Source organism: Rhinolophus sinicus, chromosome 17 (genome assembly GCF_057876585.1).
Source record: "Rhinolophus sinicus isolate RSI-liver-muscle chromosome 17, RSI-T2T, whole genome shotgun sequence".
Lineage (NCBI taxonomy): Eukaryota > Metazoa > Chordata > Mammalia > Chiroptera > Rhinolophidae > Rhinolophus > Rhinolophus sinicus.
In genome coordinates this window covers 174,294,597-174,317,127 of record NC_142517.1, presented here as the reverse complement: position 1 = coordinate 174,317,127, position 22,531 = coordinate 174,294,597, and the positions used below count along the sequence as shown (strand labels likewise).

The following is a 22,531-nucleotide window of genomic DNA, read 5'->3' as shown; positions in this document are numbered from 1 at the left end:
CTGCCCTTTGATTCCGGCTCTTTGAGAGAAGCCCCGCTATGCAGTCCTGGGAAGAAAAGACATTCTGGGCCGCAGGCGGGCCGGAATGGGAAGGCCAGGAAAACGGCCTCTGTGACACGGGTTATATTCATGTAAATACCTATATTAAAAATGATTTTCGTTAAAAAAACAAACAAACAAAACAAAAAGATCCCCCAACCCCCAAACCCAGGCCGCAGCTTTGCACAGTGACCGACCGGAGGCCGCCTTCTCCCCAGCACGGCCAGGTGGCGGGTGCGAAGCACTTTCCTCCGACGCTCGCCGCGGGGCTTTGCGCTCCTCTCCCCGCCGCCCCGCCGGGCCCCTGCGCCGGCCTCCCCTGCCCAGACCCGGGGCCTCCCAGACCCTCGCGAGCGGTAAAACCCGGCGAGTGGAGTGAGCCGGGAGCAAGTCCCCGCAGGCCGCGCAGGTGGTTTGTGGCCAGTGGGCCGCAGGCACCCCGAGCGGGCAACTCCTGGCAAGGGCGTGGAGGCGGCTCGGCGCTGGGGTCGACAGACGCCTGGCCTCGCGCCGCGGGGACGCCGGGGTGGCCCTGAAATGGAGGGGGCGGAACAGAGCTGGCGGCCGGAGGGAGCTCCGCCCCGGCCGGGTATAAGGGCTGGGCTCGGCCCGAGGCTGCCGCGGCGCCAGCGGAGGCACAGGGGTCCGACACGGCTTGGACGGCCTTGTTGAGCCCCCCACCTGCTTCCATAAGGCTTTGCCTTTCCAACTTCAGCTACAGTGTTAGCTAAGTTTGGAAAGAAGACAGAAAAAACACACAAAAAAGACCCTCGGGTTGTTTTTCTTTTATTTGTCATAGTAGTCGTTGGGGTCTTTTTGCACAAGGCTGTTGTGTTTTTAGCGGTGCTCTCTTCAGTTCCTTGCACTCCTGTTAACAAGCACCTCAGCAAGAGCAGCAGCAGTAGCAGCGGAAGAGCGAGCGCGGGACGCCTGGTGTCATGACCAAGGCAAGAGAGCAAAACCGCCAGGGAGGATGCTGTGGTAAGTTGACCGAATGCAAGTGGTGGAAACCCAGGTTGGGCGGTGGAGACCAGCGGCTTCACGCATTTTGGAGCACTGTGGCTCAGCTGTTGACCAGAGTGCTCTGTAGCTCATCTGATTCATATTTTGGTGGGAGTCGAGGAGGAAATGAATTTCAGGGTGTGGGAAGAGGGGCTTGTACGCAGGCAAGGATGGAGTAGACTGGGACACTGGGATTGCCTTGTTTTTTTTAAAAAAATGGAATTAAAGAATGTTGAAACAAGAGCTTTCCTCACTGTGTGTGAAATTATGCAGTGACTGGCCAATAAATGGGTCATGCTGAATTTGAGTGTTGCCTTGATAAAATGTGCATGGTTTGCCACTCACAGAAGTTTTTTAATAGTCATGTTTAACAAGAGCAAATGTATACACATTCCAACCTCAGATCACTCAAGTGATTAAATACCCTTTTTGTCTTCCGCTGTGTGTCTTTGCAGGATCCTTAGCAAACTACCTGACCTCTGCAAAATTCCTTCTCTACCTTGGTCATTCTTTATCTACTTGGGTAAGTGAGAGTGTACAAGTAATTCTTACAACATACTTACACAATTTCTTGTTTCCTTTCATTTGGGCCACTTATTTTAAACCATCTTCCAGCTGTGTCATGCAGCTGAAGACAGAAATCATCCAAACACACATGCTTTAATGAAAAAATTATTTTCACCAAAGGTATTTTCTCATAGGTGTTTGGAAATGCTATTTAATCATTGGGTGATGCCACTTGGATAGATTGGCAACTATCCAAAGACAGGATTAAGTAGGACAGGGATATTTGCATTGTTTGTACATTGTGTTTTGCATTAGTAGGCTTAGTAAATGGTGATATCTGCTACTATTGTATTTTGCATTAGTGGGCTTAGTAAATGGTGATATCTGCTACCAAGAATGTTCTTTCACATTTTAAGATATTTCTCTGTTTTCTTCTTTTGTTAAATTTATAAATTCCAGCATACTGCACTATGAAAATACAGCAAAACAGTGAAGTGACTGACTCAGGCTAAAAATAACATTCTAAGATTAATTTAAATACAATTGACCCCAAGAATAAGTATCTGAGTGATGAAAATTCTGGTCTTTATAAAATGTTATCTGAAGGTAGATATGGGTGGGATATCTCAAGCTATCTTAAAAATCATCATCCAGTAAAAATCAACACTGACTCATAACTCTTACTTTGACTTGCTCTTTGGTTGGAAGAGTTCCAGTGTTTCTGTGGGCCTGGGTTCTTTTCATGAACCCCTCAAAAAAGAATAATCCCAAAAGGATGTTGTATGTTATTTAATTAATGATGATTAGAATCTTTAAAATTAAACAATTGTTCTTATTGTTTAAAAGCCATAAGCCTGAATATATTCTATTTGTGCCTCGTATATATAACATTTAATTAAAGTGATACATGAGTAAGGATAAAGAATTTTGAGAGTAAATTTTGTGAATGTTATTTTGTTTTTAAATTGGAAACATTTATTGTATCATCCTGAAGACATGAAGGTATACTATCCTATGAGTAAATCTGTACCCCATGCCTTTAGGAAATTATTAAGCTAGGTTATCAGCTCTAAGAAATAGCAGTTCAAAGATGGCCTTTTTAGGAAGGCAAGCTCTTGTCTTCCCAGAGGCTTAGGCAGGGGTGACTGCAAATATGTGTAAACAAAGTAGCATTGGTGTGGGCTTGTTTCATTTCCAATAGCTGATGATTCTAAGGAGAAACCTAGTGAAACTATCCTTAATAGTCTAAACCAATAGTTTGTTCTTCCAATTTAATTTAGTAAGTACTAAGTATAGAAAAAACCAATAACAAGTGATGGAATATAGAGGTGATGCAGTAGAAAGTTATATGCGGTTAGATTTGCGTAGGATTGAATGTTTTTCACTTCCAATTTCATTTCTTTCTACCAGTGGATCAATAAATACATTTTATTCTATACTATCAGAACACAAAGTACTGTAAGAAGTAGATTCTGTCATCAAGGAACTTACAGTTTAGTGTGGACTTTAAAAATATATCTAATAACAAAAAAATAACTAATAATGTAAGGCAGTGAAAAGGGGTGGCCAGTTGTTTACATCTCATGTCATTATCCTATGGACTGTCTCCATTTATACCCCAGATGTCCGCATGGCGCCATCCCTTACTTCCCTCAGCTCCTGGCTCATTGAGGTCTCTGTAACTACTTCAGGCAAAATGCCGCCTTCCAGCCCCACCCGATTTTATTTTTTCTCATAGCATTTACACCACTTGACTTATTCTAGATTTGTTTTTCATCTTTGCTCACTGGGATGCAAGCTGCGTGAAAGCATGGACCTTGATTTTTGTGTACTGCTGAATTTCTAGTGCCTACAGAGTAGCCTCTCAATAAATATTAAGTGACTGTGATTGCTCATTCACAGATGTTCAGCTGATTTTTAGCTCTCAGTCCACTGGGTCTAGATGGACGTGTAAGCAAATCATCAAGCATGCTGAGAGCTTATGGGAAGGCAGGAAATGGACATAAGGAAGGAATGGGTGGACTTAAGATTGCACTTGGTCAACATTTGCTTAGAGTTTACCTGATTCTTGGGCTTTGTGAGCATAGAATCTGTTGCTTCTTAAAACCTAAAGCCTTTGGAAGTTGGGGTAACTGGAACAATTTTACTCCTTTCCATCAAGAAGGTGACATGCCATACGGGGATAAGCAAGAGAGAAAATTTTCATTTAATAGTGTTTGTTTTGATGGCCTGCTCTAGAGGAATCTAAACTAATTATTTTGGAAAAAGAATAGGAGAAAACAAAACAACACAAAAGAAAGAGGCAGTTGTAGAAATATTTCTTACTCTTTAGGTTAAGAAAGCGGAAGTTCGCTCATGGAAGCAACCTGTCATTTGGGACATTTATGTGTTTTTGTCTTTTCCTTGGGAGCTCTTCAGAGGAATGACGATTAGGATAAAGTACCTCCCTTCTTCCCATCACATTTTATTCTAATCAAATCTAAATTTGCTCCTCATGTTAAGATTAAGAAAACAGCTTTATTTGCTATTCATATTGACATCTGTATCTTAATATATAGACTTGTATTTTTATTGGTTTCAAGCAGATTGTATGTGTATCATACGTTTTTAATTATTCAGCACAGTTGTATTTGAAACTAACAATTCCTACTCAGGTGGAAAAATTTTTTTTTTTATAATCAAAGCAAACTTGGAAAAATTGCTCTCTCAGAAATATTAATCATGGTACATATTAACATTCACAGAACAAATATACTTGAACATTCACAGAAAACATACTGAAAATATAGTTGATACATCAATCTAGGTTTTTGCCACCGATTCTGTATTTACTCGTTCACAACTGGGATCCCCTGTTGATTCCACAGTTGTTTGTTATGTGTCTACTCTGGGCCAGGCACTGTGCTGAGGGTTGAGATTGCAGATAGTTCTAGAGCTCACATTTCAGACCATTAAGTGAGAATCATTTTTTCAAACATGGTGCTGCCATTGGCTTCCAGTGTTTGTTTTAACGTTTATTTGATTATGTCCACCCTACCCTCGAAGGCCCTAATCTTATGCTAATTAGAAATTGTGGTTCTAAATTATGTTTCTAACCCTCTATACCAAGGATTTTCTACCTTGGCACTATTGACATTTTGGGCTGTGTAATTCTTTGCTGTAGGGGACTGTCCTGTGCATGGGAGATGCTTGTAGGCCTCCTTCTCCCAGTTGTGACAACCCAGGACAGCTCCAGACATTGCCAAGTGGCCCCTGGAGGGTAAAATCACCCCCCCCCACCCCACTTGAGAAATACGGGTGTACATGAAATTCATTGTAAATGATTGCTACTGTGCATGTGCATCAATTTAAGTTTTGAATGCAAATATTATTGTCTTGGCATTATTAAATTTTTAAAATCATTTCACATACCAGGATAATACTTTGCTCCTGATACATTAAATGTATCTGGAAGATGTTAACAGACTTTGGAAAGAATGAGGAGTGTAAGTACTTCCACGTAGGGTCAAATCCATAAGGAATCTAGCCTGGGAATGTAGTTTCCTGTACTAATTTCCAGGGATAGAATATGATTGTTGTCCTATTTTATGTTAGCCTCAGAAGTCATGGAAAGAGCCTAAAATGTCATAATAAGGTCCATCATAGATTTCTTATATATTAATTTACCTGACTCATTTAAAAATTTGTCATTCCATATTTTGCAGTAAAGAATTCTAAATTCCCTATATACTCTGGAATGAAGAAATACGTAGTTTTGTCCCCTTTCAAAACCTACCTGTATTAAAATGTTAAAATAACTACTTGCTTAATGCATTGATTTTTGATATCTTCATTCACGTGGTGCCAGAATTTCCCATATTAATTTCGTCTTTCTGATTGCCCTGCTGTTTTATGAGTTTGAAATTTACTTGTGAGAAAGCATAGGTTTTAGAATATTAGAAGTAAAAGAAGCTTTATAAGTCATATAGTCCATTCTTATCATTTTATAATTTGGGAAACTAGCTTTTTATTTTTTTGACATTCTAGGCATACTGATGTTTCTGAAGTGTACTGTAGTTGCATTCTGATTCAGCAGCAAACTGCTTTACGAGGAGAGGTGAATGCTAGGCCTGGGTGGAAACCTGACACACACAGGAACAGGTTTTGTCTTCAAATACCTTCTTGGGTCTGGAAACTACATCTTTTTTTATAGCATGAAAAGGACTATGCACATTTCATTAATATGCTTTTTCGGGTTTACTTAGTAATTGGGCAAGAACATTTTCCATTGTGCCAGGATGAACTATTTTAACACCCGACCAGTATTAAATCCATAGAGGAATTGTTGACTTTGAAAAAGCTCATGCTGTAGCCAGAAAGTGCCCTTTTGATAACGAAGCAACTTCCTGAGTATAACTGGTGAGAAACTAAAACTGTCTCAGCACAACATTTTCTCTTCTTTCCTTATTCAAGGGAGATCGGATGTGGCACTTTGCAGTGTCTGTGTTTCTGGTTGAGCTCTATGGAAACAGCCTCCTCTTGACTGCAGTCTATGGACTGGTGGTGGCAGGGTCGGTTTTGGTCCTAGGAGCCATCATTGGTGACTGGGTGGATAAGAACGCCAGACTTAAAGGTGAGTATTGTTACAGCGATGCCTTTGTATTCATGGGACCACTGGGACTCACCCTGTGCAGGCCTGCATGCCACACTTGAGTGATGGGGAACTTGGTGGCAGCACCCCTGCAGGGAGGGTCCTGGGGCTCCTGCACAAGGTTCGGATGCCAGGATATGGAGCTTATAGGTTTTTCTTTTGGTGTCTTTGGCTATTCATACATTCCAAATGTTAATGATTAACACCATAGCACTTTTCTGGGAACCATGTTAAACATTGAAAGTTTGCTTAACTCTGGCATCCTTTCTAACTGTGACTTACACTGGAGATTTTTAGTGTGAGGTTCCTGGGACAGTGTGTACATCTGTCCTGTGGTTATTGGTTTCATATAGAGATGTATGGAGGGGCATTGAGAACTATAGATTCATGAGAGAATATCTGAGTCTGGATCATGGAGAGCTGAATTATAAATTTTTGAGGGAAAAGAAATGATAATGTATTAATATTAATATTTATTCTAGAGCATTAATACTGAGATCTTTCAGTTTTATATAGGAAAGAGAGACAGTGATTGAACGATTCAGTTATTCAGACTAATAGGGCAATGTGGACAATCATTCAGGGCAAAATTTTCCTGAATTGCTCACCTGACAATACCAAGACCTGGTTGTGTTTGTCTTAGGTGCTGGAGAAAGACTGAGATATCGTTAGTTTCTTTCAGTGTAGGATGACTGCTCCTGGATGGAGAGCACTTGGATTATCAAATTCTAGGACTTGATGTTATTAGCAAAATGGTCAAGATGGACATTTTTTGTTTTGAGAATGAACAGTTCAAAATGCATATACAAAAAAGTTTTGTACCCTAGAAAAAATTCCTAGGTATGTACATAATTATAAATAGGAAAATGGAAATATTATTTGCAGAGTCCTTGAACTTTATGATTGTTGAGCAGTGAAATTATAGGTTAGGAAACATATTGAGTTGGATGAAGGAAAGTGTGGTGGGCTAGCAATCTCCCTTTAACCCATGTAATCAACTCATATGTCACCCTCCATGAGAACCTTCTCTCATGTCTCTAGGCCAAGTTAACCATTTCTTCCTCTGTGCTCTCATCAGACTTTGTTAATCCCTATGCTATTGTACTTATAATTATCTGTTCACATGTCTATCTTTCCTCTGGTCTGTGGGGTCCTGAAAGCTGAGAACCTCATTCAGTTGATATTTATTCCTTGTGCAATGCATGAATACATCAATGAATGAGTTATATGTTGGGATTTTATTTCAAATTAATTTCAGAAAGCAGTTTGTTTTATCTTGAAGCTTTGATGTGACCTTCCAAGCCAGAAAGAGCTTTACTGCCCTTGAAGACAAATGCTGTAATTATACCTTACATATACAGCTCTATGTTTTTCAGAGCACCTTAATAAGTATTTGAGCCTATGATAACTCTGTAAAGTAAGGAAGGCAGGTATGTACTGGTATCCTCACCTTATAGACATGGGCATAAGAAATATTAGGCACCCTGTCCTAGAGCGTCTACCTTAGTAAGTGGCAGAGAAAAGACTAGAAGGTGTCTTACCTGTGTACTTACCTGTTCTTATTCTAGCACTTTATCTACATGGGTGCCTCACTGCAAGAAAATTGGAACTTTCTGTGAGGAAAGGTATAGCTTAGAATTTCATAACAATGGCAAATAGTGTGCCAAAACAACAACAACGACAGCAACAACAAAAAACACTGCTGCTTTATTCTTGACAAATTTTTACATGTCTTTCCTATGTATTCATATCATCTTATCTTACCAGATTCAGCCTGCCATGTAGGGGGCTGTGGATTCCATGATCTCCTCCTTAACCTTCATCATCTCCTACATGTTCTTATTCCAGCTTAAGCTACAAAGAGCTGAGAGATGGATCTTGTCTATGTAATACAGTTCTGTTTATAATAGTAAATTTTCATGAGAATAAACTAAATGAAAATATGGTCATTATGAATGGCTTCAGTTAACAGAGAAAAAAATGATGAGGACTTCATCATTCTGTCTGCAGATTTTACTGGTCAGGTGTCATATGCTGGGTCCTAGAAATAGCTGAGGCAGGATTTACTTCAGGAATTTTTTTTTTTTTGTAGTAACTTGAATATACATTAATGTAGTAGAACAGTGATATGTGGATAAAAACAGCCCCATTGGGACACTTTGGTGTAATGTGTAGTGAACACTGTTTCTCCCTCTGTACAGTGGCCCAGACTTCGCTGGTGATACAGAATGTTTCGGTCATCCTGTGTGGAATCATCCTGATGATGGTTTTCTTACATAAAAACGAGCTTCTGACCATGTACCATGGATGGGTTCTTGTAAGTTCTCAGTGAGATTCTAAAAGGCCGAAAATTGAACATCTGATAGTGGTAAAAGATGAAAGAAAATCTTTTGAGGCTAGGGAGTAGCTTTTTGCAAATGGTATCTTTTTTTAATATTGATCTCTATGTCTACTTTAATATCCCTTAAATTTTCTGTTTTGTTTTTATTCTCCCATAATAGATACTTATTAATATTGTTTGAATTTAAATTTTGTCCTATTAGGTTTTTTTCCTATTTGTTTTGAGTGGCACATCTAAGAGTTTATTATATTTAAATCAGTCATGATTGTGTGCTTCCAGTAATAATTGGTATTTCTTTTTGTGGACATGGACTGGATAGCTTCTCACACAATGATTTCATAAGAGTATGATGGAAAAGAGAGAGATGGGGTATAGTAGAAAGCAATGGACTTGATGTCACTATTGAGTCTTATGTATATTTGGATTGGTATTGTAGAGTTTCAAAGCCCTTTAGGACAGTAGACATCTTCTAGTCTATTCCCTTCATTTTGTTGATGAAAAAAAACTGAGACAAAGTAATGTTAGTCCATTGTCATGCAACTAGAAAGTGTCAGAACTGTCACTTAAATATACGGGTCTTCTCACTTCCCCTTTAATTTTTTTCCAAAGGAGATATTTGTGGGGGAAATATGAAAAACTACCCCTATGGTAACACTTTATGATACCTGGCACATAAATATGCATATGACTATTATAATTTTTATATTATATGGACTATAGATGATAGGAATCAGGAAGATATTATGCCCTTTAACTTGACCACTGGTATTTATTGTTTCATATGTAAAATGATTGTTTGTAAATAAAATTGAAGTCAAAGTTTGATTATCATGCCACCAAAGACCATTTTGAAATACATTGCACAGTGAGGTGTTAAGTACAGTGTGGTAAAACTGACATTTTAACTCAATTTTTCCCTGTAATTCCTTAGACTTTCTGCTATATCTTGATCATCACTATTGCAAATATTGCAAATTTGGCCAGTACTGCTACTGCAATCACAATCCAAAGGGACTGGATTGTTGTTGTGGCAGGAGAAGACAGAAGCAAATTAGCAGGTAATTTGGTTTTCTCTTTCAACTAAATGGGTTATGTCAGGATTCACTTTAAATCAGAGGTAATAAATGAGACTATTTCTGGGTATTTGTTAAGAGCAATAAATTGAATCATAGTCTTTTTTTTTTTTTTTTTTTTTTTTTACCACATTATCAGTCTCAGTGCAAAGATTTATCTCACTACTATGAAGTTAATTTATAGGAAGTTAAGTTACAATAACTTCTCTATTACTCTATGCAAACCTGGAAAATTTGTTGATGAAGAACATTTCTTTTGAGCTCTTTCTTTTAAAAAAATTTTTGTTAGCTGTCTCTAAATGTTCACTTAATATTTAGAACAGTGAAAATTTGACATGAGATTTTTATCAGTCATACTATGGATGTTATTAGCAGTACTAACCAGTCATACTGTGGATATTATTTTTCTCCAAATGGAAACAACTAATTCTAGGAGAGATTCTATAAGTTAATTCCTTCTACTTTAAAGTTATAAAGTATAACTTATATTATGTATGATGTGATATAATTGCAGTTATATATATTAAAGAATTAGAGGACAGAATACAGTTTTTAAGAAGCTTACACTCTTACTTGTCATTAGACACGTATACAAAGACAGATGGGAGAATGCTTACAAAGCATCATGTCCTATTACAGCAATATTACCTGGGCTCAGAATAACCTCCCTCCCTCATTACTCCCTACCTGCCCCTCATCCAGCAAACAGACACAAAGTGGACTGATAATTACACAGGGTAAAGGAGGAGGGGTACAACTATCTACTGATCAGATCAGCTGAATCAACTCTGCTGGTCATTGAGATAATGGGTATCACAAACACATTGCCCAACTATCCTAACAGGCAAGAAAAGCATTCCTGATGACTTAAATAGCTTCCAGGACACAAAAGGCAAGATTAGGTGCTGGGGTTAGCAAGCAACTTTGTTTGACTGGACTATGTGGTTTAAGAAGAAAATAAGATAGAAAGGAGGTGGTGAGAGAAGGAACAAAATCTGTGGAGGGTCTAGAAGAAGAAAAAGAATTCGCTTAAATCATCACTTTGTGGTAGCAGTATTATACGTAGGTAGTAATACCACAATGATTTTAGAGGATGATGTGTGCCCAGGATGAATTGTGCACGTGTGAATCTGTACTGCAGGAAATTCTCTCTGGAGCTAAAGTGGTGATTCTCATTGATTTTTCTTCCTGTGATCATTTAGTACTAGGAAATAATTCCATATCTCTTTTTGTCATATTGAACTGTAAGATAAGGTTTTGTCCTTTTTTGTGTTTTTCGTTTGTTTCCTTTCTCTTTTTAGCGTACTCTTTTAGGTATGTACATGTCCACATTTTAAAATTCAAAGGGTCTAAAAGGATATATTTTTAAAGTAGAGCACATATCTGTTAGAATATATTTTGGGGGAAAGTTGGCTTTGGAAATGATTTTCTTTCCCTGATCTGAATTTCTTAACTCATTTATACTCTGTGAAGTCTGAACAATCTGTTAAAAAATATACATATATGCTGAGTAATGATAAAGTTACTCAGAATCTTGAGTTGTTTTTATAAATAAATAAAACAGAAAAACCAAAGATTCCACTTAATTTTGTGGGTCTTTTTGACTATGAAGTGATGTCCCAGAACAACAAATACATGACTGCCCATTTCTCAGCTCTCTTTCTTTGTATTAGGAATTATTGCAGAGTGAAAGGCCAACTCTTCTATTTTCTAACCTTCTGGAGTTTCTCAAGTTTAAGAGAGGAAGTAAGCAGCCTGTTGACCTCTTGTCCTCTGTACGTTAACTGTTTGCACGTGGTGCTTTTACACATCCAGCCAGCAGTGCAGATGAGTAGCCCGGTGAAGAACAAACTACCATGTTGTCTTTCCTCAAGCTTTCGCCCAGTATTTGTATTTGTGTTAATTAGCAACCATCTTTCAAAACAGGATCCAAACATTTCTTTAGTTCTGAGGGTCCACAAGGGTCTCACCATGGCTTTTGGGTTCCATTTCTGCTCTGAGGCAGAGTTGAAGAACAAAGAAAAAGGAAAAATAGAAGAGAGAAGGGAGGGCAGGAAGTACACAGAGAGGGTAATTCCAGGTACCTCTGAGGTTGTGTCTATACACAGGGGCACCTGCTCCAGACGGGATCATTTATGTTCCTCAGACTGATTTTTGAGGTTGTCAGCAAAGCAGGAACCCAAGCAGGGGTCGGGGCAGAGACGGCTGAACCTGTGTGTGGGTTGTGGGTGCTTTGTGGTGTGTGTGTGTGTGTGTGTGTGTGTGTGTGTGTGTGTGTGTGTGTGTGTGTGTGTGAAGGGGAGCGGTGTGCACAAAAAGAGGAAAAGTGAGCCGGATGCTAGTGCTCCCATTCCCTTATCCCAGTGTTTCTTGATTTCAGAGTAGGTTTTAAAGTTAGGAGTTGTATCCCTGAGGATAAAGAACAAGAGAAAATTTCTCTAAAGGTTACAAAATTCTAGAAGTTCAGGAGTGTCAGGCTGAAATATAGCTGTTAACGATCTAGTTTAGACAGCTCTAGAAAAGCTATTGTTTTTCACATCTAGTTAATCTGTTAACTATCTTGTCTAGGCACTTGATATAGTGTTTTATTGAAACATTCCCTTGTGCCATGACATTTAGCCGGTCAAACCTGTTTGATTCACTTCCTATTCCCAGATATTTTACTGCATCTGTTGTTTTATTTCCTTTCCTATTTCCTTTGTTAATCAGTCTTTATTAATAGCTTCTGAGGTTTTTCTTATGCAACATTTTAATGAAAACACCTGCTGGTTAGCTTGATCAGGTAAGGTTGATACATTTCTTGTTTGAACTCTATTGTTTAAAAATTGATTTCATATTTGAGGTACACAAACCTGCTGGTTGCTATTTGCTCAGCAAATCCGCTTTTAAAAATTACTATTCTATGAGATGTACTGTACCCTTTATAATAGCATGTAGTTATTTAATGTCATATTCTGTGCCACAGCTGTAGCTGAAAACAGTTAAATTAATTTTAAATGAGCACATATTTGCCTGCTTACAGAAGAATAAATATAAGTTTGTAAAGAGAGTGTTTGCATCTTCAGAGGACTGTTTCTTGTCTAGCCTTTTACAGGTAAAATGACTGGGTCTTTTTCAAAAATTATTATTCATTCTGCTGCAGAAAAATAAAAGCTGCCTCTGACATAACATTATACCTAAACATTAAATTCCTAAGTATAATATAAAAGATAGAAATTGGTGGCATTAGGAAGCTTCGTGAGCACTTGAAAATTGAGGTAGTAAAAGAAAAACAAACCACAGTAAATAAATTAATTTTGTTGTTCTGGGGCTTCCAGATCCAAGTGTGTATTTTCATTAGTACTTGACTTTTGGATTCAAATTATTGAGTTATTTGGATCAATTCTACGTTTCTGTTAGCATGTAAGTTGGAAACTTATTAGTGGGAGGCCAAAGGAATTTAGTGAAGCCTCTGCAGAAACGGTCACGTATAAGTTGGATGAAGACTGCCTTTGCCTTTCAAGTGAAAGGTGAACTGTGTCAAAGTTCTCCTGTTATCATATAAGTATTATATACTCATAGGACTAATTGGAAGGTAATTTAGGACCAGGAAGAACTACAGAAGGAATAAAGGTAATTTTCAGTTAATGTACTTTTAGTCACGTATTGCTTTTTCCGTCTGGTGCCCCACATGATTGAGCAGGACTCGTCTCATTAATTTTTCCACTCTGTGAGATAGAGAATGAGACACTCGCTAATTTTCTTGACTTGCTCTCCTTTATTTATCTTGTTCTCCACTCTGACTCAACTATATATTCCCATGGTCATGCCCTAGACCTTGTCGGCATCACTAAATCCTCCCTTTCCATTATCTCAACCTTAGGCATCCATGTCTTGAACTACCACCTCCTATCTTTCCAACTCACTCCTGGTACCCCCACCCCCAACCTGGTTGCTGCCTACAAGTCCTTAATTCCACTACCTTTTCACTGTTCATGACCTCTCTTTTCTCGCTTCCTTACCCAGCTTAAATTCCAAGGTCAGTTGTTCTGACCACATGATCGCCTCATAGCATATACCCTCAGCTTACTTGCCCCTCACTCCTTCCATCGCTTTCCTGAGACTCTGGATAAATGCACTCTCCACAGTAGAACATGACTGGAGAAAAACACACACCCTTGCTCACTGTTCTCACTTAGAGTTCATGACCACTGGGTCCAAGCTGGCTCTTTCATGCTGCCAGATGATCATACTATTTTCTCTGGTCCTTTCCTTTTCTCACTTTTCTAAAGGACTATTTCGTACTTTCTTTTTTTTCTGCGCACATTTAGTACCTCCTCTCCCATCCTCACTTTCACTGAGGAACTTGCTTTGTGTTCCACTGAGAAAAAGGAAGAAATGAGAACTGTCATGTGCTCCCACCATCACATCGCTCTTTCGTCTTGGACTGGAAGCCATACACGTGGCCTATACTCTTGCTGCTGTCGAATTTTTTGTGTTCCTATCTAAGAACAACGCTTCCGCTTTTGCAATAGACTGAGATGCCATCCCTTCTCATCTATTGTATCATTCTCAGCAGCATGTAACATGCTGTATAAATATCCCTGTCTTTACCCCTCCCCGCTCCATTTCTTTGTTCTCCTTTTCAGTGGAACTTAACAAAAAGAGATATCTATGTTCACGCTTTCTAATCCCTTTCCTTGGTCAGGGCCTCACTTTCCATAATGCTGGGGGGGGAGGGGCAACAATCACATTGTGAATCCAGAGAGCGCCAATTACTTACAATGTAATATAAACAGTGTCCCTTGGAGTGGGCACCAGGCTCTTAAATCGTCTTCAGTCAGGCATTTGCCCTTTGTGCTCTACCCAAACTACTCTTTATGAGCCCCCCACCCAGTACCTTTCATGTGGCCAATCTAGAGCTTCTTCTCAGTGTTCACCTTTCTTGACTTATTAGCAGCACTTGCCAGTCGATTACTCCCCCTTCTTTAAAACATTGTCACCTTTTAGCTTCTAGGACATCAAACTCTCCTGGTTTTCTCCTCTCTGGTTATTTTCTTCTCATCTTCCTGACCAGTGTTTACAAACCCTGGCATGCTCAAGTCTCAGTTCTCAGACCTTGTCTCTTCTCAGTCTCCACTCACTCCCTTGGTGATCTCATCCAGCCATGTTGCTTTAAAAATCAACCAACTGATGACTCCCCAATCTGGTGCATACTTCTTCCCTAAACTTCAGACCGATTTATTTAACTGCTGCCTGCTTGATGTGGCCTCTTGCATGACAGTCGGCCTATCAAAATCAAAATCTCTAGAAGCAAACACTCGTTCTTTTGCTCCAAACCTGATTCTTCCGACGCCTTCTCTTTTTCAGTGAGTGGCAACTCTATCCTTCCAATAGATGCTCAGGAAAAAAGTTTTAGAGTCACCCCTAATTCTTCTCTTTCTCTCATATGCCGTATCTAATTGGTTTGTAAGTCTCGGGTTTTACCTTTCAAGTGTATCCCAGTATGTATTTCTCCATGTCCATTGTATCCTGGTCCATGCTGCTATCAGCTCCCTCTTATCTCTGTGTCTTTACTCTTGTCTACCACCTCCCCCCACCCTCACTCTACAGTCTTTTCTCAACACAGCAGCCAAAATGAACCTTTGAAAATATGTCACACTGTGTCATTTCTTAGTTCGTAAGCTTCCAAAGGTTTTCTGACTCATTTAGTGTAAACATTAAGTCCATCTAATGTTCACAAGGCCTTAACTGACTGGACCAGTCTACCCTCCCTCTCTGACCTCATCTCTTCCTATCTCCTTCCTTCCTCGCTCTGCTTCAGTCCTACTGGCCTCCTTGCTCTGGCCTCCTTGTTCCTCTGACACTCTGGGCATGCTCCTCCTGCCGCAGGACTTTGGCACTTCCCTTGGTTGGGAATTTTCTTTTCACTGATATCCACATGACTCACTCTTTTGCCTCCTACCACTTCATGTCTTTGCTGTGATGCTGTCTTTTTACAGAGCCTTCTTTCTTGACCTCACCATATTTAAAACTGAAATTTCCCTTTTCCTCTGAGCACTCTCTATGCCCTTTTGCCGCTTTATTTTTCACCATAATATTTCACGAACATCTAACATGCTGTATATTTATATGCTTGTTGATTTATTGTCTTTCTTTTCCCATGGAAATGTAAACTCAATGAAGACAGGAAAAGATATTCTTCATTTTTATTATAGTTCCAGAATCGTGCCTAGCTCATAATAGGCGTTTAATAAATTTTTGTTGGGAAAAAAAAAGAATGTGTTTCCACAATTGTATTCATTTAAAAAGCCGATGTTAGACTAATAAAATCCCAAGGGAATCAAATTTTTGAGGCAAATTTAATATGAATTGATCCACACAAGAAGTAATTTTCTAAGAAAATGGTTGTGGTTTGCTCATAGAGTACTTTTAGGAAGTTACATTTTAGGAGTATACATGCTTGGTCTCTGAGTTTGTATTATACAAGTGGGCAGTCTTTCTTTGACAGGTTTGCACACTTATCTGCATCTTTCGTCCCCACTGTAGATATGAATGCTACAATACGAAGGATTGACCAGTTGACCAACATCTTGGCCCCCATGGCTGTCGGCCAGATCATGACATTTGGCTCTGCAGTCATTGGCTGTGGTTTCATTTCGGGATGGAATTTGGTGTCCATGTGTGTGGAGTACTTTCTGCTTTGGAAGGTTTATCAGAAAACCCCTGCTCTAGCTGTGAAAGCTGTTCTTAAAGTAGAGGAAGCTGAGTTGAAACAGCTGAATTTACACAAAGGTAAACTCAACACAGGGATCAATCCTTTTATTCTGATATTCAGACCTTTGATGTTGGTGAGTTCCAAAACTATTTTGAATTTATATCAGAGTTTAGTACCACTGACAGCCCGCATGAGGTTAACATATCACTTTGGTAGATGAGTCAAAACTCAGGCTTTTGAGGGGCTGAGAAAGGATGCGAGGTGAAACCCCAGAGGATTGGAATGGAACCCATGACCCTTTTCCTTAATGTGAGCAGTAGACACAGAGGGGCAATTACTTGAGGGATGGCTGGGAAAAGTTAAGCCATAGGAATGGGAATAAAAATGAGAACAAGATAATTCCTAGGAGACTATGAAGAGGGGAGTGACATGCCATTTGTAGGTGATTTGTAGGACAGTGGGAGGGAGTGAAGGTGGGCGTTTCCCAGGAAGAGGAAGCTGGACTTCTGGGCAAATGGAATCTTAACAGTGCCCCAGAAAATACGATGCTTCGTTTTTCCAGACAGTTATTGTATTTTTATCTGATGAGTATTACTTTAGTGGGAGTAATAATTTCTGAGAGAGAGAGAGAAACAGAGAGAGAGAGAACATGAGCAATTGAGATCAATAGTATTTTATTTAACATAATTGCTACTTGGAGATTGTTCCAAGGCTGGAATACTTAGATTGGAAAAAGAAAATACATACTACATTCTAATAGCAAAGGGTACCCCTCGGGGAGGGAAAGAAGAGAAGAAAAAATAATTGGCTTTTTTCCCCAAGCCCTCTCCCCCATATAATGATGTCTTTTGTTAACAGAAACTGAGCCAAAATCCCTGGAGGGAACTCATCTAATGGGTGAGAAAGACCCTCACATCCATGAGCTTGAACATGAGCAAGAGCCAAGCTGTGCCTCCCAGATGGCTGAGCCCTTCCGCACCTTCCGTGATGGATGGATCTCCTATTATAACCAGCCAGTGTTTCTGGCAGGCATGGGTCTTGCTTTCCTCTATATGACTGTCCTGGGCTTTGATTGCATCACCACAGGGTATGCCTACACTCAGGGGCTGAGTGGGTCCATCCTTAGTATTTTGATGGGAGCATCAGCCATAACTGGAATAATGGGAACTGTGGCTTTTACTTGGCTACGTCGAAAATGTGGCCTGGTTCGGACTGGTTTGATCTCAGGATTTGCACAGGTTTCTTGTTTGATCTTGTGTGTGATCTCCGTGTTCATGCCTGGAAGCCCTTTGGACTTGTCTGTTTCTCCTTTTCAAGATATCCGTTCTAGGTTCATTCAAGCAGAGCCACTGTCCACAAATGTACCTACAGAAATTCCTGAAATCATCTTTACAACTGAAATGCACATGTCAAACGGGTCTGATTCTACTAATACTGCCCTGGACATGTACATGGGTCCTAAATCCGAGTCCATAATCTCTGTCAGTCTGCTGTTTGCAGGCGTCATTGCTGCTAGAATTGGTAAGACATCTCCTTTTGTATATTAATGAATTAAAGTGTCTAATTGCACTGTGGGTTCAGAGAATTCAATAATAAATAATCTGAAATACTCCTTGAATGTTAATTTAAGTAAAATCCACTATTGATCCTTGTGTATAATCCAGTCTTTCATTATGAAATTTTTATTTTATAGTTTAAAAAAACTATATTCGTGTATGTATATATCTACATATGCTTTGATAAAACATGATTAGGGCTTGAAAAAAAATTCAAAATGGATATCTTAAATATCACTCTTTCAATGTTATTTAATTCTTTAATGGATATTAGCTGTAATAATTATATATTATATATTAGTAATTTGCAGTCTTTATATTGCAAAAACTCTATCAAAAGGACTATAATTTAGAGAATATTTGTACGGGACAAGGTAAAAAAGATAGTGTTTCTGGTTTAATTTTTTTTAAAAAAGATATGGTAGTTAGAAAACCAAATCTTTCAAAGGTCTTCTCTAGCTGATACATATGTATACCTTGCCAAACAAATGGGTTTTATAGTGCTGGAAGGAAACATAATATAAAGACTTCTTACAAAGCAAAATTGAAGTAATCATTAATAGTGTATTGATGAATTATCTCCTCCTGAATTCATTCTTGAAATAAAACCATTATTTATCTTGTGATACAAAGCGGTTTATTAATTTATCAAAGACATTAATATTCAAGTAAGACAGCTTTATTGTAGGAGCTTTAGAACCCAAGCTGTAAATGTAACAATGGTTTAAAGTTTCCTTATACTTTAACCATAACAATATATTAGGTCCTTTCATTTTAAACTTTAAAAATACTAGTACAATCATGCGCCGCTTAATGATGGGGGTATGTTCTGAGAACTGTGTCATTAGGTGATTTTATTGTGTGAACACAAACTTAGATAGCATAGCCTACTACACACCCATGCTATATTGTGTCGTCTATTGCTCCGAGGCTACAAGCCAATACAGCGTGTCACTGTGAAAAACAATATAAGATTAAATCAAGCACAAGAGAAAATTATTCAATCACAGTAAACAGGAGATATGTGAGGCTGCGGCTGGCATAACACAGCATACTGCTTTACAGCAAACTTTTTTAAAGTAGGAAGAGTACACTCTAAAATAATGATAATGATCATAATACAGTAAACACACAAACCAGTTACAGTCATTTATTATTATCAAGTATAATACATGCTGTACATACTTGTATATGCTGTACTTCATACAACTGGCAGCACAGCTGGTTTTTTCACACCAGCATTACTACACGTAACGCATTGTGCTACCATGTCACCACCATGGCTGTACGGTCACTGTATAGCTCCAATATAATCTTACTGGACTACCATTATATATGCAATTCATCACTGACTAAAACATTGTTATGTGGCATATGACTGTACTTACAATATCTCTAAGTTCAGAGTTTTGCTTTCATAGTATGAATAATCACAAAAAACAGAATTAAGAAGTTTTTAGATGACTTATTTTTGACTAGTGGCTTTAGAAATCATTTCTTAGAGCCACTAATAACCCAGTATTTATTATTGAAAAATAATCCTCTAAGGCAAGGCAATGTTAAATACATACATGGTGACTTTAAAGTAATAGTGCTAAAATGTGTCTTTTGCACATGTCAACAGATGTGTAAGTTATAAATCTGAAATATATGGCTATAAATTTTAGAGTTTGAATATCTCTAAAAAATATATCTTTTATTATAGGTCTTTGGTCCTTTGATTTAACTGTGACACAGTTGCTGCAAGAAAATGTAATTGAATCTGAAAGAGGCATTATAAATGGTGTACAGAACTCCATGAACTACCTTCTTGATCTTCTGCATTTTATCATGGTCATCCTGGCTCCAAATCCTGAAGCTTTCGGCTTGCTCGTGTTGATTTCAGTCTCCTTTGTGGCAATGGGCCACATCATGTATTTCCGATTTGCTCAGAAAACTCTGGGCAACAAGCTTTTTCACTGCGGTCTTGATGAAAAAGAGGTTGCAAATGACAATCAAACTAATTCATCTGTTGTGTAACACAGTTTTAACTGTTGCTATCCCTGTTACTAGATTACACAGAGCACGTGTACCTATTTTTTACTTCAGAATTCCAATAAATGGCTGGGTGTCTCTCTCTGGTTTTACCACAACCAGAGGGCTAAAAGCTCTTTAGGAAACCTTAGTCAGCAGAAATAAGTTGGTTAAATTTCCTTACACTTAAAGATGGAAAAAAAATACAGGAAAAGGACAACTCAGTTTAAATATGGATACTAAAATGATGACACTGATTTTCCCTATTTCTCATGAGTAGATAAACTTTTACATAAAAGAGTGGTTAGCCATGTGAATTAAGTTATTCTTTGGCAGATATTAATTATCTGTACTAGAATTCAGATATGTCAGTTTTCCCTAAAACTCACTCTTATTCAAGTTTAGCTCATTTACTTCTTTGGTATTTTATTATGTTTTATTATAAAAACAAATATGTTCTGCTCCACGTACTAAGATTAAAGTTTGATAACCAGTATTATCCTTATTGATCTTAAGGGATTTACATATATGTAGAAAAACAAAAAAATTCACTAGAATTCTCTAATTGGGTCTATGGTTTAACTTGAGAGAGCACCTTCATGTTTTTATTATCAGATAGGGCAAAATATTGTGTTAAGCATATGTAGCACTTTGTAAAATGGCTATCATGTAAGCTGCAGGTATAAGCAAAACTATAAAAGTAGATTTATAACACAGTGAATGCATAATGACTTCAAATTTGCAAGTAGTTTGGTCATAGAAACTAGAAGCTAAAAGTCACACAGAAGGGCAAGATCTGAAGTTAATTCTCCTTAATGATCTCCATCTTGGAACATGAGGGAGTCAGCTTTCTGCCTGGTAGGTTAAATGTAGAAAGCAAGCCCACACTTGGAAAGGTTTTGTTTTGTCAATCACTTGATTTACTTTGAACACGCTGGGGTAGAGTATTTTTACATTTACTATTTTGTACCCAAGAGTTATTGTTAAATGTATCCCTTTTAAATGTCTTTGAGAAGAATGGAGGAAAGAAAACTTTTGTATATATTTTTAAAAACTGTTTTACAAGTCATTTTGCAACATGCCAGTACCAACATGGTACTTTGCCTTAACCGTTTATGCACTTTCATGGAGACTGCAGTATGTTGCTATGAGCACTTTCTTTATCCTGGAGATTTAATCTTTTTTTTCTTCTTTCTATGGTATGACATAATGATTTGCTACATTGTAAAATCTTTGTAAAATATTTCTATATAAAAATATTTTGAAAATCTTCCTGAATTGCATTCTCCAATTATTTAAAATTGCTTTTGTTACAGATCATCTGTTTTAGATAATGTAATTTTTTTCTCTATAATGAGCTACAGTTTCATAATGACTCATAATGTTGAGTGTTACCTCCCTGTTCATAGATCTAGTTTATGGTGGCTTGGGTAAAGCTATAGTAAACGTGAGGCCCAGTACTCTTTCTTTGACCTTGAAGAAGTCACATTAAACTCCCCCAGTTCTATTTTCTCTTCTGTAAATTGGAGATGATAGTATAAAACCAATCCTACCTACCTAATATCTTTACTGATTGAGTCAAATTAATCATGTGGAAGCAGTTCCTGGACTGGCCGGTGAGATACTATTATATTACTAGAAGCTGGACCTAACTAATGACAGTTAAAGATAGATTCCTGCTGATAGTTCAGAGACAGTAGAGCCACATTCTATATTAAGCAAACATTTGCTGATCTGTGTCACAAAATGATGGGTCGTGGGACGCAGGTATGACTCAGACATAGTTGATCAGAGGTTCCTTTTCTTTCCCCTAAAATTGTGAGCTTGAGGACTTTTGGCATCACCCTGTAACTACTGATCTGCCCATGACTTTTGAACAGACAGTAGATGCCTGTGTTAGGTTTGGCTGCTGTCTGGAACAGGTCACTCACTCTCCCACAGGGGTTGAGCTGGGGTTGGAGATCTGCCCTGAGTGTTTGCAGCTGTAACTGAGGGCTTATGACCTTGTAAAATGAATAGAACCATATTAGCAAAGGTCTCAGCTCTTAATATGGACATTTTGCCAGACTGTTGAACTTAGAGAGGCCGGGTGTAGGAAGAAGGAGCATGAAGTTGGAGAGTGAATAGGAATTTTTACAGCTGCCTCCTTATCTTTGCAGAGTACTGTTCAGAGCAGGAAGAAGAGGGAAGTGGAAGAGAATCTGCTGGCTGGACAACCTTTGCTATTTACTGCCCGAGGGCATAGAAGTAGGGCAGGGGAGATCATGATGGGGGGGTGTCAGTGTCTGGGTGTATTTCTAAGTGGAGGAGCGGGATGACAAACTCAAATACCTACAGGGTCAAACTAGATTAGATATAGGAAAATAGTCTTTCATTTAACATGTAATTGCATTTCACAAAAGTACCACAGTTAAGTATGTTTCCACTTAAAAACATTCATTACATTTTTTTCATGCTTTTCTCTATTCCATGCAGGCTTCTTACTGTGGTTAAGCTCTTTCAACATAGACATCCTTTGTTTGCATATTAAACACAGGAAAGCCATGTTCATTTCCATAAAGAAATATGCCAATTCCCTTTTTTTTTTCCTTGAAACATTTGGCTTGCTTGATATTCCTTTCATTACTGCCCCCACCCCTTAAAAAAAAAAAAAGATAAGGGTACAAGTAAGAA

At 38.4% G+C, this 22,531-nt stretch overlaps 1 protein-coding gene across 1 annotated transcript; it reads left to right on the top strand.

Moving 5' to 3' along the window:
* Positions 1–659: 659 nt before the first annotated feature.
* Positions 660–21,131, top strand: SLC40A1 (solute carrier family 40 member 1). The gene is made up of 8 exons (XM_019740743.3): positions 660–1,020; positions 1,497–1,564; positions 6,001–6,160; positions 8,380–8,495; positions 9,451–9,577; positions 16,121–16,366; positions 17,148–17,810; positions 19,551–21,131. Exons 1-8 carry the CDS (start codon positions 978–980, stop codon positions 19,862–19,864), a joined length of 1,737 nt encoding a protein of 578 aa, XP_019596302.1. The 5' UTR covers positions 660–977; the 3' UTR covers positions 19,865–21,131.
* Positions 21,132–22,531: the final 1,400 nt, after the last annotated feature.

Excerpts from the sequence above, each read along its gene's own strand:
- SLC40A1 (XM_019740743.3), top strand. The coding sequence starts at position 978 with ATGACCAAGGCAAGAGAGCAAAACCGCCAGGGAGGATGCTGTG. Across the intron at positions 16,367-17,147 it reads ACAGCTGAATTTACACAAAG|AAACTGAGCCAAAATCCCTG; the intron begins GTAAACTCAACA and ends TTTTGTTAACAG. Across the intron at positions 17,811-19,550 it reads CGTCATTGCTGCTAGAATTG|GTCTTTGGTCCTTTGATTTA; the intron begins GTAAGACATCTC and ends CTTTTATTATAG.